This window comes from Echinops telfairi, unplaced genomic scaffold (genome assembly GCF_000313985.2).
Source record: "Echinops telfairi isolate 266 unplaced genomic scaffold, ASM31398v2 ScPeMD7_7467;HRSCAF=8505_1, whole genome shotgun sequence".
NCBI lineage: Eukaryota > Metazoa > Chordata > Mammalia > Afrosoricida > Tenrecidae > Echinops > Echinops telfairi.
The window spans coordinates 42,599,967-42,626,389 of NW_022111368.1; the positions used below are offsets into that span (position 1 = coordinate 42,599,967).

The following is a 26,423-nucleotide window of genomic DNA, read 5'->3' on the forward strand; positions in this document are numbered from 1 at the left end:
GATCAGTGAGAACACAGTGATGGCAACAAAAAAGGAAACCAATTACCCATAGAAGAATAAATTAATTAAAAGGAAAAAAAATTTAAGCAGAAAGAAAAACCTGTAAATAGATCAAGGTCTGATTTTTTATCTCTAGGCATGTCCTTCGGTCAGGACCGATGGGGTATCATGCTCTGGCCCTGCCTATATATTTTCTTTTATGCAAAGAAAATCATTATATAAAAGCCTCAACATTGCTATGATTCAAACCCACATTTCTTAGAATCTGAAGTGAATGCATACTTATTCCATTTATACCACGTCTCTGAAAAATAAAAAAACTTGGTTTAATGATGGATTGGGTTCGAGGTTAATGTAAATCTGGAGCAGAAAGACTAATGAATATAGGAAAGTCAGAGTACTGGGATTCTGTGACTTAAAAACAAAAAGTAAGAAAAAATGGGCAAAGTCTTCGTATTTTCTATGAAGAACCAGTGAGTGCTTATAGTAGTAAAATGTATATGAAGGGCTTTCAAAAGTTCATGGAAAAATGAAATTATAAGGTAATGGAATTTTTCCATTAGCTTTTTGAAGATTTCCCCCTAGTATGTAACTAGGAACATGACATAAGAATTGCTTAACAGAAGATTTCAGAGGGAGGCTTGAGAACACAGAATATTAGAATGAAATATGTAAAAAAGGACTAGCTTTAGAAAATGACAAGAGAACATGCTCAGTATTTCCCAAGCTGAAGGAACTAAAGAGAAAAGTCAAGCCTCAAGTTGCAGTATTGATGGATTCAATAGGCAAAATATTGAATAATGTTGGAAGCATCAAAAGAAGATGGAAGGAATACACAGTTACTGTACTAAAAATAACAGTTCAATGTTCAACCATTTCAGGAGTTAGAAATTAATTAAAAGGAAGAGGTTTAAGTTGCCCATTTCATTGGTGAAAAGCAAGGCTACAGGAATTGATGGATATCAATTGGGATATTCCAACAAATGTTTGCAAGACTGGATGGTCTCAGTTACTGTGCCTAGGAAATTGGAAAACAGCTGCCTATCAACCAACTGGAAGACCCACATTTGTGCCCATTCGAAAGAAAGATTGCCCAATTGAAAGTAGAAATTAAAAAAAAGAGAAAAGCAGAAATTAGAGCCATATTACTAACATCACATGCAAGTAGAATATTACTGAAGGTAATTAAAAACAGAAACATAACACAGCTGTAGCAGTTCGTTGACAGCTACCAGAAAGAAGGTTAAGCTAAATTCAGAAGGGGACATGGAATTGTAGTTATTATTGCTGGCATCGAATAGATCTTGGCTGACCGAATACTAGAAAGATGTTAACTTGTGCTTTAGACCATGCAAAGACATTCAGCTGCGTGGGACATAAATTGTGGATAGCATTGTAAAGACTGAGAAATGCACAATCTGCATGGATGAAGAGGAAGCAGTCATTCAAACAATAAGAGAATGTTATGTGTTTAAGCTCGGGAAAGGTATATATCAGGGTTGTGTTCTGTATCACTGTACTTTTAAATCTCTGCTTAGTAGACAATCTGAGAACTCAGACTATTTGAAGATTGGCATCAGGATTGGAAGAAAACTCATTAGCAAACTGCTGTAACTAGAAGGCATAACTTGCTGAAAATGAAGAGGATGTGAAATAATCACTGATAAATATCACAGACTACAACCTTTACTAGTACCGGTTACACCCCAACAAAAATTCTCACCACTAGAACTATAAGAAATGTTACAGTAAACAGAAATTACTGACAAAGTTGCCAAGGATTTTCCTTTACCTTGGATCCACAATTAAACACCCATAGAAGCAACAGGAAATCGTAGGATGTATGATTGTATGGGGCAAATCTGCTTCAAAAGACCTCTTTAAAAGATGTCACTTTGAGGACTGAAAGTTCTGGTTACAAGTTGGGCCTTTTATCTGATAGGTCAGCATTTAAAAACTACCAGCTGCTCCATGGGTGAGAGATTTTTCACTCCTGTAAAATTTATGGTAAAGAATAGTGACTGATTTATGATGAAGAGTACTGACTGTACTATATAGATTGCCAGAAGAATTAACATCTGTGTTGGAAGGTGTACAGCCAGAATGCTTCTTGGGAGTTTCATGTACTTTGGAACTGTTAATCAGGGGAGACCAGTTCTTGGATAAAGACATCATGCTTAGAAAATTACCATATATACTCGAGTATAAGCCGCATTTTTTTTCCAAGCACATTTTTAATGCTGAAAACCCCCCACAGTTTTTTGTGGTAAAATTAGGTGCCTCGGCTTATACTCGAGTGTGTGTGTGTGTGTGTGTGTGTGTGTGTGTGTGTATGTTAGGTGGCCAGTGAAAGGAGGAAGACTTTCAGTGAGAGTGGCTGCAACAATAGACTCAAACTTAGCAGTGGTGTGAGGATGGGGTAGGACCATGTAATGTTCCATTGTGTTTTAGGTAGTTTCTATAAGTTGGAACTGACTTGATAACACTTAACAAGAACAACAACAAAAAATACTCAGTGTCTTGTCACATAGTAGATACATATTTGTATTCTGATTTTAAATACTATTTAGTAATAACTTAAGGATAGAAAACTGTCATCTCAAGAGATATGTGTCTTCCTAAAGAAGCTGCCTGGAAGTTGAGGATACTCATTTTGCTGTTGGACAGGAAAGGTTAGGATGGATCCTGACTTTCATTGATTTTTTAGGATGATGCTCTTATTTTTGAGGAGCCTTGGTGGTGTAGTGTTTAATGCATTGGACTGATATCTGCATGGTCGGCAGTTCAAAATCACGAGCAGCTCCTCTGGAGAAAGACTGGACTTTCTGTAGGTAGTCTTGGAAACCCACAGGGGATTGCTGAGTCAGCATTGACTCGATGGCAGTAAGTTTGAGTTATTCTTATAAGACTGGCGATGTCATACTTGGGAAAGTAGATGATCAAAAAGAAGATCCTCAACATTGTGGTTTGGCACAGTGGTAATAATAACTCATTCAAACATAGCAACGATTGTGGTGATAGGCTAGGACTGGGTAGTGTTTTGTTTTGTTTTGTTATACATGGGGTGACTGTGACCCAGAACTAACTTGATGGCACTTAATAAGAAGACTAGAGAAGGTTTGGGAATTGGGCTAGTGGTAATATCAGCTGGGAAATTTGAAGATGAGAGGATAGAAGAAAGCTTAATCAGAGAGAATTTGTTCATTCATCAAGTATTTGAGTATTGCCTAGATTCTATATCTCTCTGATGAGAAAAATTGGCACAGATTTTTACCCATAAGAGTTTATAATATGTCAGTTAACCATAAACATAATTTAAAATGTACTAGGTAAGTGTAGGGAAGTTACGAAAGATACAGGACTGTGAGTACAATTAGCAAGAAGGTCACTCTGGCAAGATGGGGTTTTTGATAAGGGAAGACTTAGTGGAAAGAATTTTCGAGTTGGGTTCTGACAGATGCATGTAAATTAACTGGCTAGTAAACTAAAGGTTGGTTAGGGAGATATGATTGATAACGGTGTCTGTAAAATCATTAATTAATAGTACAGATATAGTAATTCCTTGAAAGCCAGCAATGAAAGAATTCTTTAATAAATTTTAAATCAAATAAAAAGATTAGGTTGTACAGGTTGTAACGTTAGGGTTCAAAAATGTTTTGTAGATCAAAAGACTTAAAAGCTAACTAAAAATATATATGTATATTTTTCTAAGGTAGTTTGAATTTGTATTAGAAACTAGAGATAGTTCTGAAAAACTCTGGGGTGAGTTATTAATTACTTGTTACCTATACTTAGCAAACAGCACTGCAGTCTTAGACTACAAATTAAGGTAAATTTCCCAGTTAATTTACCTAAAGCATTGTTTCCCAAAGTGTACGACATCATCCTGTGTGGGGCACTGGAATGATCTACAGGGGTTTCCAGAGCTCCATCTATGCTTTATTTTGGATTATAGGCAATAGTAAAAAGGTTTTTAATTGCTAGGAAAGTGCTGAGTGATTTTTTTTTTTTTTCTGAAAAGGGGACAGTAGGTTACATACCGTAAGTTTGGGAACCTATGGCAAAGTTACATGTTTTTCTATTTTTCGGTATATGAAACCCAGGATTTATGAACCTATAGAGAGAGCCAGTAGAATAAGGGTTTCTAGGGGTACAGGAAGTTGGGAGGAGGGGGCATAAAAAGGAAGCTGTTATCAAGGAGTTCTAGAAGGAAGAGAATATTGAAACTGGTAGCAAATGTATAATACTGCTTGATGTAATTGAACTATGGAATGATATGATAGCTGTATTAACTCCTAATAAAATGGTTTTGGAGAAAAGAAATATCGGTATGTACTGTTAGGCCTTGTGCCAAAGCCTAATGCCAAAGGAATGAAAAAGCAGATGGTGGGGATGGGGTTGCAGATAATGTTTACATAGAATAACAGTACAATATAATCCGCATAACCTTGGGGGTTTTGACCCCTAAGTTCTCTGTGTCTTCTAACTCCCAAAGCTCAGGTGTTTAATTAAATATTTGAAAATCTTTTGAGTTTGGTTTGTGTGTTTCCCAGAAGTTACTTTAGAGACAGAGACTTGGCCCCAAGAGCCCTTGTCTTCTGCTTTCCAAAGTGGTTTAGGAGCCAAAGACTCACCCATCTAGATCAAGTTATATTGGGGGTTGTGAAGGGAGGTAAGAGAATGAGTGTGGCAAAGGGGACAGAACATTTAGGAAAAGATTAACGTATAATACTATGGATATAATTCAATTTGGTTGTTTTTAATGTGTGTCTTTGTCAGTTGACTGCCTTTTTTCAAATATTTGTCTAGGTGTGTGTGGAGTTTGATGGCGAATCTTGGAGGAAGAGAAGATGGATAGACGTCTATAGTCAACTAAGGAGAGCATTTTTAGTAGAGCATAACTTGGTTTTGGCTGAGCGGAAGTCTCCCGAGGATTCTGAACATGTTCAGTGGCCTGCACTAGTGAGTAAAGCTTCTCTTAGGTTTATTGAACTCATAAGAAGAGGGCATTTCATTCATTATGGGGGAAACAAGGAAATAGTATATGCAATGCCTTTATTCAGTACTCTCGAAATAATAGAGCCATGTGTGTGACAATATGAAGAATTTTGAAGCACACTCAGGAATTCCTGCCAGCCAAATAGGAGCACGGTCACTCTGGGCCAGTTCCTTGACTTTCTTTGCCTTGTTCCTTTCCTTACCTTGTAAAATGGGGATAGAAGTAATGTGAGAAGTACCAGAGGCTACAGGTCAGAAATCAGAAGCCATATGCAAACACACAGATTTGTTTTAAGTGTTTTGGGGGGCAAAAGAGATAAATTATCTCATATAATTTAAGGAGAATATTAAGTCTTATGAGAGACAAAGACAACAAAAAGACAGCATCCAGATGAGGGAGGCTAGTAGCACAAGGTTAAAATGACATCCAAGGGTTTGTTGTTAGGTGCCATCCAATCAGTTCTGGCCCATGGTGATCCTATACACAACAGAATGAAACACTCCCTGGTCCTGTACATCATAATTATTCCTATGCTTGAGCTCATTGTTGCAGACACCATGCCAGTCCATCTCCTGGAGAGTCTTCCTTTTCTCTTCCCCTTTAGTTACCAAAGGTCATGGGAGGGCAAAGGAAACTGTCACATAAACATAATTGGTGGCAGATGACAGCATCACAATTATAAGTGGGACCAAGACCACATTTGGGACATACACATTGTTAGAAGGGCTTATAAGATTGGTACGGCATTCAGTGGGAGATTAGTAGGCATGACTCATGACTATATGACCCCCCTGTAGTCTCCTCATACAGTGACCTCCATTAAGGACACAACTACCAAAGCCCCTAAGAGAGTGCCCCTCCCTAAGATAGTCCGAGATAGGTGGACGCAATCCACTCTCTAAGGCATTCTGCCTAAGGGCAAGATTATCTTACCTCCTTGATTAGCGATCAGAAATAATTCAGTGGAGGCTTAATCTGTTTGGGGACCTTGCAAATAGATTTTGGGCTGTCACTGCCATTCAGAACCTTTTGCAAACTTGGGTGATCAGAATTTAAGCTCTAATGCATAGCGCTTAACATTAAAACAGTTTAAAGAAATTGGAATTACTTGCCCTTGTTTACAGAAGTGGAGGACTATACCTAAACAACTGAATTCCCAGTTTCTCCAGTGGAAACTGCCAGCTATGACTAGAGTAGGACTTTTCATATCAGTATTCTGGGAGCTGAGTTATACTGGTTACTTAACCTGTAGGCGTTTCTAGTCTTGCTTGGTTTCATGATGCTCTAGGCTTCACTGTGGCTCATACCATAGTATTTGGTTTGGCTTTACAGTCAGAGTATGATTATGTTTTATTGACATCTTAAGTCCGGGGAAGTTAGAAGAGCGGAACGATCCTGTGTCTTGAGATGTCTTGAGCTGGAGCTTGAAAGGGGAAGGTTCAGATTGGCATACTTGGAAAGACCAGGAACGATTCAAAGGCTAACCAGATTGTAAAGGGCCCTACATGCCATTTGAGCAAGGTTAAGATTTTGCTCCCATGAATGAGATTTTTGAGTGATAAAAAGAGTTCTGGCTAAAGTTCTATCTTGCCTTTAAAATTTTTCTCCCCTAGCTGTTCAGAAAAATACACATACAACCACCAACCACCCCTTAAGGAGGGTGTGGGGGTGGGTGGCGAACAACAGAATATGGGTGAAGGGAGATGGCGGTTGATGTAAGATATGAAAATAATCTCGAGGATGGGAAGGAGGGAAAAAAGGGCTGAAATAGAAAGTAAATATTCAGAAAATGATGATGGTAACATATGTACAAATATGCTTGATACAATTGATGTATGCATTATTATGAGAGCTGTAAGAGCCCCCAATAAAATCTTTAAAAAATACAGGTACTTTTTTTTACACAAATGATCTATACAGTGCTGGCTCCCTGAATGTATTAGTACAGCCCCAGTTTTTGTCCTGTATTTCTGATTTCCGTACACAGTTTCCCTAGAATGTCTTGTAGGCCTCTCAGACTCAAGTCTTAAATGACCTCACTTTGTCCTTTCCCCTCAAGAAATACTTCAACCTATTTCTTAACCATGATTCTCTTTAGTAGTATCACATTTCCTATCTTGATCACAAAGACTTAATTAATTGCTTTCTAAATTTGCTATTTCTTTAGTGCCACCAAAAAAACAAAACAAAACCAACCTAAGCCTAATGTCAGCCAGTCATTTCCAACTCATAGCAATGCTATATGACAGGGTAGAACTGTCCCTGTAGGTTTTTGAGACTGTCTCTTTGGATAGAGTAAAAAACCTTTTGTTTCTCCTGAGGAGCAACTAGTTTTGAACTGCTGACCTTGCAGTCAGTAGCCCAACATGTAACCACACCACCACTTCTTTATTTGGGCTCTTAACTCTTGCCTTTAGTTCTCTAATCTTGCACTGATCGGGGACATTGCATACCTACCAGAATGGATCATTTAAAACCCTTCATTCAGGGGTTTCCTCTTAGCTTTCAGGATACAGAATAATTTGGGAAGTTGATATCCAAATCCTCATAATACTTAATATATTTCTTGTCACTGCCTCTTATATCCTATCATAATTTTATGTTGTTTTCTTATTAGACCAAATTTGAAGACAAACGTAATCTTTTCACTCCTAGTACAGTGTTTAAAGAATAGGAAGTATTCCAACATAAAATGACATCTCAAATGGATGGCTTAATAAGTTTTAGATTTTGAAGGCTGAATTTATGATTGCTTCCCTTTAATAGAAAACTTAATTCAATTCATTGTCAGTAAGTATTACAGTTTTATTTAGTTTAAATTATTGGTTCATATAGAAATTGTGTATTCTTTTTGGAGTTGCCTAAACTTTGAGTTTTTTACAGTAAGTAAAGACCATAATGACCTTATTTTTTTCTCTGTGTGTATATAAAATTGCCAGTCCCTATTTTCAGAATTATGTTCATAACAATTATGATGCCCAAAACTTTCTTTGTTTCAGATGTACAAATCTCTTTTGGACAAAGCTGGTTTGGGATCCATAACTTCTGTTCGTTTTCTAGGAGATCAACAAAGAGTGTTTCTTTCTAAAGACCTTTTGAAGCCTATACAGGTAAAAAAAGAACCTTTCTTTCTGTCTATAGTTATAAATCTGAGGAGCCTTGGTGGTATAGTGGGTTAAGTATTGGGTTGCTAGCTGCAACTACCAGTGCTTTGTGGGCAAAAAGATGAAACTGGCTACACTTAATAAAGATTAGTTTTGGAAGCGCTGCGTAAGGTCACTATGAGTTAGAATTGACTTGATGGCAGTGAGTATTTGGTTTTTTGTTTTTAAGGACCAAGGAACATGCAGGGAGATGTGGATATCTTGTTTTATTGATGATATAATTTTTACTTTTAAGCAATTATTTTTTTGGATTTACAAATTCATGTGTCCAAACTTTTCAGTTAAATTAGAAATCTTAGTTTCTTTAGAGTGAAAAAGAAATAACTACATCAGTAAGCTTTTATTTGTTCTTAGGGAGGTATCTTTTTAGTATCAAATTGATGCACTGTGGGATGTAAGTGTGGTAAAACCAGCTATTTTACTTGGATCTGTAATGCTTGCCCATGGAAGCAACAGCCAAAAAATCAAATAGCAGCGTGCATTGGTAAATCTGCAGAATAGCTCTTTAGAGTGTGAAAAGCAAACATGAACTTTGAAGACTAAGGTTTCACCTCATGCACCTAAAAACTGGACATTGAATGAAAAAGACTGAACTGTTCATACCCTTGAATTATGATGCTGGCAAAGAATATTGAATTATACCAGTAACTGCCAGGGGAGTGAGCAAATCTATATTATTAATATAATAATAATACTTGAGAATTGTGACGTGTGTACTTGCTTTGCTGGTAATATATAATCATTAGGTGTCAGTGTTCAGTGCTTTGGGGAGTCTTCAGGTGCTTTTGTGTGGATGATTATAATAGGCCTGTGAGAGCCTAGTGAGACTCTGGGTGTAATTAACCCAGTAAAGTACTTACTCTAGATGTCACTTGGTATGTGCAAAAGTTGGGATTGAGATTTAAAGTCTGCCTTTGGGGTTGAATTTGGTTCAGCTAACCATGGGTTTGGAAGAAAAACCACGAATTATTGAATTGCGTAGTATGTGAATCATGCCAATAAAACTTTTAAAATAGGAAAAGGTACTCATATCAACTGTCTGACACTTGCTGAACCCTCAAGCTCTCCTGACAGATGACAATTGTTCTGTTTTATAGAAAAGTCCCTCATGTCTCTCTCCATAAGTGGTTCATTTTGTTGTAGGACCTTGAGTACGTGTTTACGTTTTTAGAAATTGCAGTAGCAGTAAATGCTCAAGAAAGTCCAAAACAGCCAGGGTGGTAGTTAATGTTGAGTTCTTATGAAGACTACTTAGTTGGGTAAAGAAAGGTATTTTTCTAGTCCATTCCCTGATAGACAAATTGCCTTTCACAATGGGGAAAATGAATGAAACATTCTTTGTTGCTATTTATTCCTTTCAGTTGCAGAAAAGCATGAAGGCCTGTTACCAAAATGATTACTGTGTCTAGCACTCGGGGTTTTTTTTACCCCTGCTAGAGTTTGGATTTGGCAGGTGGTTCCTATTGGCAGTTTCTGTATACATTTATCATAACTGGGTATGCTCACAAAGCCAGGAAACTATGGACTGGTGCCAAGAATGGAGCTGCTACCAAAAATAGAATGTTCAGAAACTGGTTTACTAAAGACTTGGGTTATCCATTCATATTTTCTATTTTATCCCCCTCTCATCTTTTTATACAGAAGAATACATTTGGGATACTATTTAGCTTAAATGTAACTTTGTGAAGTAATTTGTTTTGTAAAAACTGTTTCAGCAGTTGATAATATGGGATTGATCTTAATATGTGTCCTGCATCTACATTTCTATGTGTCTCTTACCTCTTGTATCTGGAGCTGCTCTTTCCTCAATCTTAGTGTGGGAATGTGGTGTTTAGAGTTAGGATGACAGCTAGTATTTTCTTTTTTTGTTTAACTGTTTCTTATAACCATATTACCTCATGTTTAAAATTATGCTTTGAGCCATTCTTAGTATTTCTCACCCTCTTATCTTTGAATGGCTTCATTTCAGTTTGCTAAACTATGATTATTTGATGGTTCTTAACTTTTTGACCTGTTTAGCTCATTGATGCTAGAGTACTTTGTTACCATCAAATAGCTATCTTATGCTGTTGTAATCCTTAATTAAACTGATTGGAATTTGAACATCTCTCTTACTTACTATTTTAAGACTTCATTTTAAAAAATTTTTAATTTTAGGATGTAAACAGTCTTCGACTTTCCCTTTCGGATAATCAGAATGTCAGTAAAGAATTTCAAGCTTTGATTGTGAAACATTTAGATGAAAGTCATCTTTTACAAGGTATACAAATAAGGTGACCAATGGTTAGCTGGGGGGAAATTCCGTAAATTTTAGTCCTCATTTTCTCATCGAAATTTCTTATTTTTTAATAAACTTTTCTCCACTTTTACCATGTAATAAGATGATTGAACGACTTTATGAGTGTCCTAAAGCCTGTGAAGTGTGGAAAGTTCAGGAATTATAGAAAAGTAAAGTACCATATATACTTGAGTTTAAGCCAGCCCGAATATCAGCCAAGGCATCTCGTTTTACCACAACAACTGCATTAAAAATGTGCTGAAAAACTCGGCTTATACATGAGTATAGATGGTAGGTTATTCTAAAGGATTGGCTCTATTACGACATTTGATGTTTTGAATTTTAAGTATAAAAATTAAGGCATTCATTTGGTAATCCTGACCTCATTTCCTATTATTGAATTTCTTGGCCAATTTCACAGTCTCAATTTATCTGTTACCTGATATATAGTAGTTCCTTTTGGGGTTCCTGAATTTACTTCCACTAAAACTCTTCACAGGCCATGCTTGAGATAAATTGTTAGGAAAAGAGAGCTTTAAAATAAAAAGTTTTAGTTTTCTCTTAACTTTGCCAAAATATGTCTTTTCATATACACAGTTTTATTTTTGAATGTTTACTTACTAGATTTTGTTTTAAAAGTTAGAGAAAGACTGCTCAGTGTAATGGTGCTATTGGGAGACAATGTAAATTTTTTTTTTTTTGAAGGTGACAAAAACTTAGTTGGTTCAGAAGTAAAGATTTACAGCTTGGAACCACATACTCAGTGGTTTTCAGCAACCATTGTAAATGGGAACCCAGCGTCAAAAACTCTTCAAGTCAACTGTGCTAAGGTAAAGAGGATAACAATTACATGTAAGCTAACGTGAGAAGGAAAGATAAGTATTAAAAAATATGAATTATAAAAAGGAGCTACTATCATGATCCCAATTCTGCCTTACAAATATGGCTAGACCAGAGGATGTACACTGGTACAGATAGGAACTGGAAACACAGGGAATTCAGGACAGATGATCCCTTGAGGACCAGTGTTGAGAGTGGCGATACTGGGAGGGTGGAGGGAAGGTAGGGTGGAAAGGATGGACAACAGAAAAGTGGGTAAAGGAAGACGTCGGACAGTGTAAGCTATGACAAAATAATAATATCTAAATTAGCCAGGAGGGAGGGGGGAAATTGAGCTGATAACAAGGGCTCAAGGAGAAAGCAAATGTTTTGAGAATGATGATGGCAACAAATGTATGTATGTATAGATTGTAATAAGAGTTGTATGAGCCCCCAATAACATGATTAAATTTTTAAAAAGAAAGCTTAGACTGTGGCATTTTCTAAGTTTATGGCCATTGTAATATTTAGTTAAAATTAGTTCAAGTTGTAAAATAATCTATACTATGTTGTTACTAGAGAGAAAAAGAATGTGTTTAATTTCAGTTTTGGAATGTAGGGGAAAATATTGACTTTATTCAGGAAACTGCCTTTATTTGAGTCACATTCTAAAATTTTTAAAAATATATTTTAAATTATGGGAGAGAAAGGAGCTAAAGACCTTTGTTATTTTCTACTAAGATATTAGAGCATCACAATTGTTTTTAAAATAAGATATTTTGTAAGCCCTATTTTGGGGGGATGGGGCTTGTTGTTAATGAGCTACTCTCCCCTAGGTTCTTAAGCACTTTTTAAAACCAGTCTTTTTTTTTTTTTTTAAGATTCCAGCACTGAATATTATTGAACCGTCACTGATACATGTTGAAGTTATACATGATAACTTTGTGGCATGTGGTAAGTTACTGTTTGATTAAAATACTTTCTTTTTTCCTTTGTTCTCACATTATTCCAACTTACGTATTTTTTAATATCTTAGGTAATTCTACAACAATTGGAGCTATAAAACGGAAGTCTTCTGAAAATAATGGAGGCCAGGTTTCCAAACAAGCAAAATCTTGCTCAGAGGTAAACTTTATTTATTTTTTCACTGTGTAAAGTTTCCTTTAAGTGCTAACCATGCGTGGCCAGTTTTATTAGTGTTTATAAAGCTATCTTCTCTGGTCTCCTGTGCCATCTTTTCTGCTTTTTGGTAGTTTTCAGCTCTTGGCCATAATTCCTATATTTAAGCAGATGGAAATATGTTTCTGGTTCAGAATATCTGTGTAAGAAGTAGCTTTTTGTGTGTGTGTTTGCTAAAGAGTTATCATTAGATTTAACAATTTGACTATATGGTACTATTTTTAAAGTTGTTAAATTGGAAGAATATCTGAGGAGAACTTAAGAATTTTAAATGATTTGATGTTGAAACGGCCCTGTCTTCTTTAATAGTATGACATTTTGATTGGGTAATCCAGCAGTCATTTTTCAAAGGAAGTGGCCTGTTTGTCATTTGTAATTTCTACCCTGAAAAGTCTAGACTTCTGTGAATGCCACTGTGATTTTAAATGCTAGATTAATTCTATTTTAAGATAGTGGAGTTTTGTATAAAGAAATTAAGACTATTTCTCTTTTAGGTGAGTTTAATCATTAGGATCTTTTAGAGTGCAACAAGTGTCTAAATGCACTTGTGCTTCATTTTTTTGTATTATAATGATAAAAAACACCTTTATGGTGTTTTGCACCAAGCTACAGCTTACTATTATTATTACTATTTTTTTTTTATAACTGACCAGACTTGTGTTGTTAAAATTATTGGTAGCCTTGGGAGCATGGGTCTTGTAGGTAGGTGTGATAGTTACATAATCTGGTCTCAATTTGAGAGGATTATGAGTGAAGGGGTGGGGTCTGGCCTGTCATTCAAGATATAACCATTGAGGCCTCTGTGGGCATGGCCTTCTCCTGAGAATTCTGGGAACTCCTACTTTTCCTCTTTGGACGTGGAAGACATCTCATGCTACTGACTCCCTGGGAGACATTTCAGCTGACAAGACACATGGAACTACGGTAGTGCTCTGAGCTGGAGAAGTCACATGGACCTATGCAACCAGACCTCTAAAGCTGGAGATGCCACATAGAGACCCTTGCCAGTGCTAAGATGCTTAACACCACCACTGGACTGGGTTGGCATGCTTTCTTAATGTACAATTGTCCTGCATTCAGCATCATTGCATGTGCTTCATAAGTCCAAAGAGGCCTTTTTAGATTGGTATTGGACATATGGACTAATCTTGGACTTACGGGCTTGGACTGGACTGGGTTGGGATGTTTTCTCAATATTCAATTGCTCTTGTATATAAACCTCTTTCTTATTCACACATGAGTTTCTTTGGATTTGTTTCTCTAGTCTACCTGGATTAACACAGCAGGCAACGAGAAATGGCACGGGCATAGGCCAGATTGGAGTCAAGTAATGAATCTGGGGTTTGAATTAAGTGCAGGTTGGAGTGAATGGACTAGAAGCTGGGCAGCTAGGGTGACTGATTGGCTTTCCTGAATCTTAGGTCTATGTGCAAGCAGCAAGCAGTTTGATACTTGGCCACAAACTGTAAATCAAGGTAGTAAATTATATATTTGTCTTTTTACTAAGTATAGACTTGAGCTTTTGAGTGGAAGGTTTGGTTGTTCAGGAAAGAAGAGATAGTTGTGAAAATTAATACTACCTTTCCCTTTTGGCTTGAAGTTTACAAATAAATGTCTAACCAAGATATTAGAATTATTGAGCACTTAGCATTTGCTGGAAATATTGTCCTAGAAACAGGTATCCGATGTCCGAGGTATCTGTGTAAAAGCATCCATTGTGTAATCTTGGACCCTGTGTAAAGGGCTCTCTGACTGAGTGCTTTGAGCAGAAGTTGTGCAGGTTCCTTGGAGAAGCAACCAGTGCTGAAGCACTCTCAGTGAGAAGGGTGAGTTTTTATTGTGAATATAGGTGTTTTTGTGAATATAAGAGGTATAGGAAGAGAGGTAGGGTCAGAGGAGAAAAGAAGGTTGGGAGGGTGGGATATTTGCAGCCTGAAACTTAGGAGATTGACATGAGCTCTGTAGATTATGGATGAGGGAAGAGGGAAGAGTAAAAACAGGGGCAGTGGTTGGGTTAGTGGGATCCTAAATGAGCCTGAAGTGGGGCAAAAGCTGAGGAGATTGAAAGCTCTGTAGGAAGTAGTAGCAATTGGATTTATTAGAAGACTAGATATTGGTACATGGGACATGGAGGAGGGAACTCTACCTAATGAAGAGGATAGAACATGTGAAGGGTGTACTTTGTCACATGCAGTGCTAGCTTAGAAAGCTTAAGTAACATGGATGAACTATCATTTATTAAGCTGTTTAGAGGTACCCTTTATAGAAAGGTGTTGAGCGCAGTAAGTAGGGGTCCCTGTTGTAGATAGGAATGGATAAGAAGCTGCTTCCAGGGACATTGAGGACATTATGTAAGTAATTGATTATTCTATCTTAGAATCAAGTTCAGAGAGAATATTGGCCAGAAATCCACATATCAGTTTGTCAGTTTGTGCTGTGGTGACTTATGTGGTGTGGGAAACTATGTTAACTGGTATTTCAAATATCAGTAGGATCACCCAAAGTGAACAGGTTTCAGCAGGGCTTTCAGAATTAATAACAGACTTTGAAGAGGAACAGGCTGTTCTAAGGAATTAGCCACTGAAAACCTTATGGATAGCAGCAAAACATTGTCAGAGATAGTGCCAGAAGATTCACCCCTCAGATCAGAAGGTACTTTGAGGAAGAGCTGCATTCTCAAAGTAGAGTTGACCACAGTGACGTGGGTGAACTAAAAGCCTTCAAGAATAAAGCCTTTGGGTCCTTCGCTTACTCATGGAGGATAGCTCAAAGTGAGAAGAAACAGCTGCAAACATCTATTAATATTAAAACTTGGAATGTATGAAACATGAAAGGAAAATTGGATGTTAGCAAAAATGAAATGGATTGCATACATTATGATAAATATGCTAGGCTTTAGTGAGCCAAAATCGGATGACATTGGCCATTTAGAATCAGGAGGTCATATGGTTAATGCCAGGAATGACGGCTTCAAGAGGAATGGTGTTGTCTCTGTTGTCAAACAGGACATTTCAAGATACATCTTGAAGTTTAGTTCTAGGCGTGATAGGATTATATCTGTCCACATACAAGGAAATTCAGTCAATACAACTATTATTCAAATATATGCACTAACCATTAAAGCTAGTGAAAAGATATTTAAGAATTCTATCAATGTCTGCAGTCTGAAATTAATCAAGCATGTAATTAATATGCATTGACAATTATTGGCAATTGGAATGCAAAAGTTGGAATCAGAGGAAGGAAAGTAGTTGTGATAAAAATGAAGCTGGAGTCTGGGGTCTTAAAGGCTTGAAGATAAACAAGTGGCCATCTAGCTGAGAACCAACAAAGCCCACATGGAAGAAACACACCAGCCTGGGTGATTATGAGGTGTCGATGAGATCAGGTATCCAGTATCAAAGACCCAGAGTGAAAAATCAATGTGAGTGGCAGGTGGGGTGGGGGAGAGTGAAGAGTGGAGGCCCAAAGCCAATCTGTAAGCAATTGGACATCCCTTTACAGAAAGGTTGTGGGGAGAAGATGGGCCAGTAAGGGTGCGGTGTAGCACCGATGAAACATACAGCTTTCCTCTGGTTCTTTAATGCTTCTCCACCCCCCCACTATCATGACCCTAATTCTACCTTACAAATCTGGCTAGACCAGAGCATGTACAAGGGTACAGATAAGAGCTGGAAACACAGGGAATATAGGACACATAAACTCCTCGGGACCAATATTGAGAGTAGCCACACCATGATGGTAAGGGGAAGGTAGGAGGAGAAAGGGGGAACTGATCACAATGACCTACCTATAACCTCCTCTCAGGGGATGGACAACAGACAAGGGGGTGGGAGGGGGGAGCCATCAGACAATGCCAGACATGCAAAAATAATAATTTGTAAATTATCAAGGGTTCATGAGGAAGGGAGGGGTAAAAATGAGCTGATACCAAGGGCTCAAGTAGAAAAAAAATGCTTTGAAACCAATGATGGCAACATGTACAGATGTACTTGAGACAATGGATGTATGGACTATGATAAGAGTTGTATGAGTCCCCAATAAAATGATTTAAAAAAACACACTGGAGATCACATGGTAGAATTTTTGCAAGGCCACTGACTTCTTCCTTGCAGATACCTTTCTTCAGCAATACAGAAAGCGACTTCATTTAGGATTCTTCAGATGGAATATACAGAAATCAAATTGACTATCTCTGGGTGAAGAGATAATGGAGAAGCTCACTATTAGCAGCTAAAACCAGACCAGGAGCCAACTGTGGAACAGACCATCAGTTGCTTATATGTAAGTTCAAGTTGAAGCTGAAAAAAATTAAACGAAGTCCACAAAAGCCAAATAGGACCTTGAGTACATAATCAAGATTGAACACTAGTGACTGAAGACCTGATGAACGGTGGGGATGCCATGAAGAACATCATGCATGAAGAAAACAAAAGGCCATGAAAAGGAAAGAAAGAAAAGGCCAAAGTGCGTGTCAGAAGAGACTCTTGAAACTTGCTTTTAATTGTAGAGTAAGTTAAGCTAAATGGAAGAAATGATGAAGTTAAAGAACTGAACAGAAAATTTGAAAGGGTAACTCTAGAGGAAAATGTAAAACATTGTAATGAAATACGCAAAAACCTAGAATTAGAAAACCAAAAGTGTTTTCTAATTCTAATAAAGTCAGCATATCTATAACTAAGAGAACTTAAAAAAAAATCAAGCCTTGAATTGTAATATTGAAAGATCCCATGGGCAAAATATTGAATAATGCAGGAAGCATTAAAAGAAGATGGAAAGAATGCACAGTCATTGAACCAAAAAGACTACATTTCAACCATTTCAGAAGGTAGCATATGATGAGACCATTGGTACTAAAGGAAGAAGGTCAAGCTACACTGAAGGAATTAGCTAAAAATCAAGGTTCCAGGAATTAATGGAATATCAATTGAAATGTATTGCTGCAATTGATGTTGGGTGGGATGATCTTCAGTAAAATTTTATTTGCAAGTGATATCAGTGATGATATATTCTATAATTTGGGCAATCTGTTGAGCCACCTTTCTTAGGAAGGGTTGCATATGGGATCTCTTCTAGTCAGTTGGCCAAGTAGCTGTTTTCCATATTTCTTGGTATAGACTAGTGAGAGCTTCTAGTGCTTCATCAGCTTGTTACTTTGAGGACTAATGCATGCCTGTCCAAGCTATGGGATTCCCAATGGTCTCAGATGCACGTGACAGTTGGACATTGAATTGATGCGTTTGAATTACAGCACTGGTGAAGAATATTGAGACTATCATGGACTAACAAAAGAATAAACATCCATTTTGTACTGCTTCCCAGAATGCTTCTTAGAAGCTAGGATGGGCTGAGACTTTGTCTCATGTACTTTGGACATGTTCTCAAGAGAGACCAGTCCTTGGAAAGGGACATCATGCTTGGTAACGTGGGGAGAGACAGTGAAAAAGAGGAAGACCCACAACAAAATAGATTGACGCAATTGCTACAATGGGCTCACCCATAAGAACAATTATGAGGGTGGCTTAGGACTAGGTGGTGTTCGTTCTGTTGTACATAGGATAATTGTAAGTTGGCATCACCTCAGTGGGACAAAAGGTTTTGCCTTTGGACAATTGTTCATGATATGTGGTAGAGTGGGTGATTGAGATTGTTCTTCCAAACAATCTGTGAAATCCAGAACTTGTGTAAGGTGGAAACTTAGTAGAGATGAAAACTTGAATATGTTCCACCAGAACAAGTGATACCATATAAAAGTTGTAAGAATGCACCCTGTCAAAGGCAGAAAACTTGTGAGGACCAGAAAAACAGTCCTATCAAGTTCTGACTCATACAGGATTCATTCTGTCACTTTCATTTTTGTCGGATAGGATTACTGCACATAAACAGTTGGGGGTGTAATAAAGGAGAACTGCATGATGCTGTGTTGGAAGTGGGCACCAGTGAATAGAATTAGCTTCCTGGTAGACAATGGAAGGATAATTTGTGGGGAGGGTAGTGTGGGATCAGTGGGCACCTCTTGTGGGTAAAGGTGTCAGCCCTCAAACTGTCAATTTTATTAGTGATGGGAGGGGAAATGGAAGTAAAATGTATAACCTTCAAGGAGGTACTTGTAAAGTGTGACAATGCATACACATTATTGCCTTTGCCTGATTAAAATACTTGAAGGGTAGAAAGCATCTCTTATCTTGCCTGGCATGGTGTCCAGTACATTACTGGTGCTCCATATGTTGGTATGCTCTTGAACTGATAAGGCCTGGAAATGAGTATCTTTTTACCTTAACTTTGAAAGAAGTTAAAGCGGGTGTGTTAAAAATGTTTTAGCACTTAGACCCTGTCCTTGTCATGTCATTCTCAAACAGTGGCATATCTAGTAGTAATGGAAGGCAGAGAAGATAAGTGGTTGTTTGGTGGTGGTGGTGATGCTGTAGAGCTGATTCCAACTCAAAATGACTGAGGAAAGAGGGGGCAGGGCCACATCTGATTCCTCCTAAGGCTTCCCAGTTGTCACAAGGCTGAAGTCAGACATACCTCCCCCTTCACCCAACTGTTCTTTCCCTGGAGCTCTCCTTCTCTGTTGGCTGTGATCATTTGTAGCAGTGGCCACACGGGACTCACAGACAGTATTCCAAATTATGGAGGGTTTAATAGGATCCGAAAATATTAAGGATCCACTCATTGGTCCATAGTAACAACCAGCAGCCAAGTCTATCTCTAGACCTCAGCATTTCAAGTACATGGCCCCTTAGCCTGCTGCTCCGCCTCATAGTCTCGGTGTTGTTTCATTGTTTGGTCTTTGCCTTGGCCTCTGATACCTCTAGTTTCAGCCTTGTTTACTTCACAGAGATCACGGATGTGCTTCACTTCCAATGGTCCTGGGATTTCTCTGTCTTCCTGCTTTAAGTAAAGATGGGTCATCTTAACAGGCAGGGGAGTGGTTACTAAAGCTGATCAATCCCTTCTGTTAGTGTTACACACACTCTACTTGTATACTCCCATCTCGTCATTTTGTGGGATTTACAGAAAATTGTATAGAAGACCCATATGAAGAAATTCACTCCAACACAGTGACCCAATGTGACAGAAAAGGGGTCTTATTTCCATATGGTTTTCTTGGCATCTTAGTAGATTTGTACTTCCCAATTGGGTTGAATTGAATTTTACTTTTTGGGTGGTCTTTGGAAGGCAGTACTTTGGTATCAGGCAGGAGTCTTGACTGAGGCTTTGGTGAATACTTTTGGCTAAGATAAACCTGGTTGCCAGTGCCATCTGGCTCCTTGAAGGTCTTCTCTGCCTAGCTGACTATTTCTCAGAGTTACAACGTTGTGTGGTTAATTGTAAAAGCATCTGCTGAGGAGTGCAAGCCAGCAGGGTTCTTTTTAGAATACCATCATACACTCAATTATATTATCTCCGTCTGCTGGCAGGGAGGAACTACTGCCATGACTGGTATAGAAGACCTTCAGGGAAACTCTTCAGGTAAGAAGTAACTTTGACCCTTTGTCAAGTGAGAGGCCAGTGTGTAGATGTAGGTGTGCACGTGAAGATGGGTTTGAGAATTGGAGTCCTATCCAATTGAGCTGAACTTTAGTAAAATTGTATATTGACATACTTAGTTATTTAAGGAAAAGCTCCCATCACTTATGCTAATTCTAAAATATCTTCACACTCATTCTGACACATATTTTCACAATGTTTTTCCACTTCAAGACAACAAAGCATTAAAATTTAGTATACTATGTGCTAGGCATTGTGATAAAGCATAGCCTTAAAACCCAAGTCTCACTACTCTCATGTTGTAGGTGAATAAGCTAAAGCTTAGTTGGGTTAAATAAGTATGACAGAAATTGGATTCAAACCAACAACTAATCAAAAATCTTCATCACTGTAGTGCTCTTCCTTGAAATCCTTTTCTTGGTGTGAATTACCATCGAACAACTAGATCCCTCCCTCCCACTCTTCTCTTTGCTCTTAGCCCTTCATCTCCTTTGAACAGATGTTATTGCATATCTAGTATGTGTTACCCACTGGATATATAGTGGTGAGCAATCCTTGCCTGGCTTTTCAGGTTATTTTTAAGATTTGTTAATAGATAATTTAAGATAGTAAGTGCTGATAGCATGCATTCATTTAAATGTCTTATTATTGAGCTTTTATTATGTATTTGGCTTTACAAAATATGCCATTGGAATCAAGAACAAGTTTTTTACCCATAAGGACTATAGGAATATTGTTGGGAGACCAACAATAATTAAATAAAGATACTTTCACAGTATGGTAAGTGCCATGAAAGAGATATTGGATTATGATACAAAGCAAGAGAGTGGCTCATGGGGCAATTTTTCGGAAAGAGAGATGCTCTCCGAGGTGGTGAAATTTGAGTAGACTTGAGAGTGAAAGAATGGAAACAACCAGCCACATGAAAACTACTCACACAGAGGGGATAGCAAGAGCAAAGACCCACGCAAGAAAGGTCTTAGATTGCCAGAACGGAAGCCAGTATAGTTGGGGAGCAAGTGGGAGAGTAGAATGGTAAGAGTGATGAGTGGAGCGAGTTGGTGGGTGCCTGGACAACATAGAATCCTTGTAGGCAGTAGAGTGTCATGATTTGATTTCATTTACACTTTATAAAGATTTCTCTATAGTAGAATAAGTTGTGGATAGGAGCAAGAGGGTACAGGCAACAATGGAGAGAAGTCAGACAAATTAAGAGGCATAGTAAAGGGAGAGGAGGTGAGTGGTGACATGGGGATAAAGGGCTATCTTGTCAATAAAGATTTTGGAGATAGGGGAAGAATTTGCTAGGTCATTGATCAGATAGGTAAAATGAGAGATGGTGAGGGTGTTCTGGTTTTTTAGGTTTTTTACTTGAGCAGCGCTATGGATGTGGTACAGAATTTAAAATGTATGTAAATCTGATCTAACTGCCTTTATATTATTTTCAGGAGAGTAATTTAAGAAAAGTACTATATACATCAATTCTAAACATAAAAATTAAGGAAGTTATAGTTTGAAGGGGAATACTTGGTAAAGTAAGCCTTGACTAAACATTTTGAAATGACTTGACAAACTTGAGTAAACTGACCTTTTTAAGGAGATTATCAGAGCACTGTAAATTAGAATTGAAAGGGGTGTTAGGAACAAGTATATTGAATCTCCTATTAATGATTAGGAAACTTGAGTCCCAGGTAGGTAAAGTTGACTGTCCTTAGGATATATTTCAAACCGATGAAGAGGGGAAAAATTCTTCTGGTAAACCCTAAGTTAAAACTTAACTACAATTGAATAGAATAACAGTGTGATATATGATCAGATCATTTAATGTTTCAAAATAACTCCAAGCTCTGCCAAAACTTTCAACAGCATGAAATTCTTTCTATTTCAGTGACCTGAACCAAATACTAGTCCTTTCAAGCCTGCTAGAGTAAATGTCTTCAGAAATCTATGATTACGCTATGTAGAGATACATTCATAATTGTGAAATTGAAAAAACTTACTAAGGGAAATTTTGTCATGTAATTCAAGTTTGAATTTGGTGCTAAGGTTGAAGTGGAAGCCTTTGTGATATAAAAGAGCTATTGAGAAAGTTATTTGACTCAAAGTTTGGGCACACATGACAAGGCTTGGTGAAGATGGTCAATGGATGTTACTTGGTGTAGTAATAGAATATATAGTTGTCTGAAGTTAAGTTCTCTTCCTTTTCAAAGTAAGAAGCTTGCTTTGTGGCTAATACAAACTGTAGGAAGTGAGTCCAATATGTATTGATTTTTGTGAAGCTGAAACTCCATGAAAAGGGAATGAAGCGACATTCCAACTTTTTCTCACAGGCCTGTCATGACTTGAAATTTTTTCCAACTTCGATGACCTATGTGACTTTGTTAGCCAATTGAGAGCAACAACTGTGTGCTCATCCTTAGTTGGTTTGCAAAGGCTTATCTTGGTACCCAGTAGGCACCACTATGAGTCCTATGTGGTCGGGTCTCCAGCTCAAGTTATGATTACAATGGGTTCGTATGAAGCTGCCACCATTTGAGACTGTCAGGTAAGGCTCATTTCTGTATATCACATTACTAATACAACAGCCTTCTTGGAATACTTTTCAGGGTTCTGAAAAACATCAGATTGTGTATTTTTATAGGTTTGTGAAAAACTGAAACGGTATATTTACCATAAACAATTGTCAGTCGTTTAATGATTCATTGCTTGTTCTATTTTGTTGGGTTCTGCTATTTTGTGGTTATTTAGTATTAAACTAAGCAGTCATCTTGAATTTTCATAGCATTTTGTGATTTCACTTGCATTTTAATGTCTGTTGGTTTGGTATCTTCTAGGCTTCTCCCAGTATGTGTCCTGTACAGTCTGTTCCCACAACAGTTTTTAAGGAGATACTACTTGGCTGTACTGCAGCAACTCCACCTAGTAAGGACCCGAGACAGCAAAGTACTCCCCAAGCCGCCAACTCTCCACCAAACCTTGGAGCAAAAATTCCTCAAGGGTGAGTAGTCATTTGTTATAGATGTTTAATTATAGTACTAAGAAAAAAAATATTTGTCATAGTTTCTTCTGTCTGTGCTTACATTGCTCAGGTGGCAAGATCTACCCACATTTCTTGTGTCAAGGAGAGAGTATTATGACCAAGATTGGGTGTCATAACCTATCAAACTATTATTCATTCTAAGATTATCTATAAAGGGGCCTTTTTGATAACATTTCCCAAAGAAAAGATTGACCAGATGGCTTAAGCAGCTAAAAATGTAATAGGCATACAAAAGCAGCATGGAAAAATGTGTGTGTAAGAGGAGTCATGAGAACCAGCTTTCTTGACTTGATAGAATGACCATTTTAAATACTATGACTGTTGCAAAGTAAACATGTGTGTTCCAGGAAAGAGAACAGTTTGCTTGGATGTGGAAGACTGAATTTACTGGGAGTAAGAAGGTAGATGTACTTACTCATAGTGAGTGCTTCTCAGTAGCTCAGACCTGAGTTAACTTCAAGTACAGATGGCAGGTGGGGTGGTGGAAGAGATTAATAGAGTTATAGAAATGGAGCAATAGCAGTTGGCGGTATTATTCATATATCGGTGAAGAAAATGAGTAAGAAATGTAGTGGTTAACCACAAGTTGTGGATTCCAGTTGACCAGTGAGTTTTAAGGGAAGGATCTCTTCAGGCAGGGTGATGGCCTGTCCAGAGAGACTGATAAAAGAAAGTAGATTTGGGAGACCACTACAAAAAGCGGGAGAGTGGCTAATCAGAATGGTTCACTGGACAAAAAATTGGTGCTCTGAGACTAAGCTTGGAGAATGGCTACCTAGTGGTCAGAGGGAAGGAGAAACCATCTTCAGAATAGGAAGAGGTAACAAGTTCAGTGCCATCTAAGCAAAAATTTCTAAGAGAAATTTTAAATTGCTTTGTGGGGTGGGGAGAGTGTAGCAGAGAAAAAGGACTTTGTGTTTTGCTGGGGACAGGACTGTGGGATGAGTGTCAGAGAAGCAAAAGTACCTTAAGGTGCCCTAGGAGGATGTAGGATGGAAATACCACAGTACGTTACTGTTATGAACAAACAAGTGATTAGTTGACTATTCTGTTTGCTTTGGGATCCTGATCGCTGACGAGCTAAATAAGAATTAGGTGTTCTGTGTTAAGGCTGGTTCCATGTTGTTTCTAGCTGGATAGGATTCCACGCTGCTGGTAACTGGTTGTTAGCTTTGTTTTTCATATTTAATTGTAAACTATATTTTTTAATTACCATTTTATATATGTAATTTTGTGATGTTAATTGCATTCTCCATGTTTTGTTAGTCATTGCCACTATCTTAAAAAAATGTTCATCATTGCAAACAAACCAAGTATCCTTTAAGCAGTAACTCTCCACTTCCTTGCACCCCCTGCCCCATGCCCTGGTGCTGTCAGTATATTTTTGTCTCTGCATTTGACTACATGTTTTCACGAGTGGGATCATACATTTTCCCTTTTGTGTTTTGAAGGTTCAGCATGTCAGAGCATGTGTTAGAATTTTTTATTTCTGGATGACTGAATAATTTTCCAGTATACACGTTCACCACATTTTGTTTATTGATAGTTTCTAGATTTATGTTTTGTGTGAAATTTATCTTTGAGATGTCTAGCATCTGTGTGTGTGTGTGTGTGTGTGTGTATGTAGAGAGGGGGGGTTAATTTTATCTTGACACATTGATCTACCAGGAGATTGTGTTAAGAATACTAGTTTTACCCTTTCAAATTGAAGTGTAATCTTTATCAAATAAGGAGATTAGCAGTTTTTTCTTGGTGTTGGCTTTTGAAAACAACTAAGCATCTAATCTGAGTATTTTCTGATTCCATCTGACATTCCGTTTGTTTGGGGGCGGAGTTGATTGTGCTGTAAGTAGTTAGAAATTAGCTTGAAGTCTGGAAAATTTAGGAGAACATGCAAAGAGGATAGTGTAGTGTTTTTTCGAAGAGTGGTTCTTTTTGCAGAGCCAGTGACTGATTACTTTTAACTCTAGTTCACAGAAACCTGTTTTTAAAAAGTTTTCTTCTGCTTTCATATTGGTTGCCCTGGCAAATCAAACATTTAATTTCTAATGAGGGAGACCTGGATACCAGTGTTCCAACGTACTGTCTTTTTCAGATGTCACAGACAGAGCGTACCAGAAGAACGTTCTTCATGTGTGCACGTAAAGCTGGAAGCACTGAGGACAAAGCCAGGTGCTGTCTGCAAACCTGGGTTACTCCCTTCAGAGTTGTCTCTGATCGGAACTGGAGACGTGAAAACTCCAAGTGAGCCAGAGAGTAGCTGTCCCCTGCTGAAAACAAACACTGATCAGGAAAACAGAGTGGCGTCTATTCTTCACCCACTAGCTGCCCCTCTTAAGGAGTGCGTACCAACAAAGCCTTCTCCTAAGGCAGAATTGGAAATTGCCAATATTCCTGAACTGCAGAAGCACCTAGAACATACACCTTCTACATCCGATGCCCGAGTGACCCTTTCAATTAAGCCAGAAGAGAAGACAGGTGGTAACCATGATAGCCTTAGTAGCAGGGTGGAAAAAAAAGTAGAACCTTCAAATTTAAGTTGCCGGTCACAGAACTTAAAGGAATCATCTGGAAAAGTAAACAATGAAAACAGTTGTACAAGGAGCAACAATAAAACTCAGAATGGTAAGTATTTCTGCATTTCTCTAGTGGGAGTAGGTAAGAGGTAGTCATAGGTATATGTATACCTGTGTCTTGTAAGCAAATATATGAAAATGACTCTATAGGAAAAATTCATGCAAATGTAAGATCCCAGTTTCTTTTCAGAATTTATTGTTGCTGATTTTTTTGGTGGATCCTTCCAAAGCTGAAGAAGCAGCATTCCCATCCTAGTGGGCTTTGGAAGGTGGATCTGAAGTACAGGGCCAAGGAACCTTCATTCAGAATCCAGAGAGAGCATGGTCTCGGATGACATAGGGTTGTTTTCAAGCCATGAGAACTAATGCAAATGATTCTGCTAGGTTTTGGACTTAACTTGGTGCAAATTATCCCTTCTTTACCTCCAAATTCTTTTCCATTTGTAATGGAAATGTCCACCTTGTACCTGTCCCACCATTGCACTGTGCTTGTATTCCAGTCATAGTGAAGAGAAATTTTGCCCAAGGATAAAATTTGGATTTGGAGTTGATTTAAAACTTTTGGAGTGCTTTGATGAAGTTGGAGTATTCTTCATGTGACAAGGACATAGATTTGGGGGGTATTTCTTCTTGAACATTGAGATACCTTTTTTGTCTGTTTTCTTTCTTTTTTATTATTTATTTATTTTTTATTTATTGGGGGCTCATACACTCTTAGCACAATCCATACATACATCAATTGTGTAAAGCACATGTGTACATTCATTGCCCTCATTATTCTCAAAACATTTGCTCTCCACTTAAGCCCCTGGCATCAACTCCTCATTTTTTCCTCTTCCCTCCCCACTCCCCTCTCCCTCATGAACCCTTGATA

General features: G+C 37.9%; 1 protein-coding gene across 2 annotated transcripts in view; it reads left to right on the top strand.

Annotated features, from left to right (window-relative positions):
* KDM3A (lysine demethylase 3A) overlaps positions 1-26,423 on the top strand; it is a 59,426-nt gene that overhangs the window by 8,575 nt on the left and 24,428 nt on the right. For both annotated transcript variants that reach the window (XM_045283861.1, XM_004707952.3), the window contains exons 3-10: positions 4,810-4,962; positions 7,999-8,109; positions 10,321-10,423; positions 11,147-11,271; positions 12,142-12,214; positions 12,297-12,385; positions 22,768-22,931; positions 25,069-25,598. In XM_045283861.1, the coding sequence (XP_045139796.1) occupies positions 4,810-4,962; positions 7,999-8,109; positions 10,321-10,423; positions 11,147-11,271; positions 12,142-12,214; positions 12,297-12,385; positions 22,768-22,931; positions 25,069-25,598 (1,348 nt within the window). The remainder of the gene's footprint in view (positions 1-4,809; positions 4,963-7,998; positions 8,110-10,320; positions 10,424-11,146; positions 11,272-12,141; positions 12,215-12,296; positions 12,386-22,767; positions 22,932-25,068; positions 25,599-26,423) is intronic.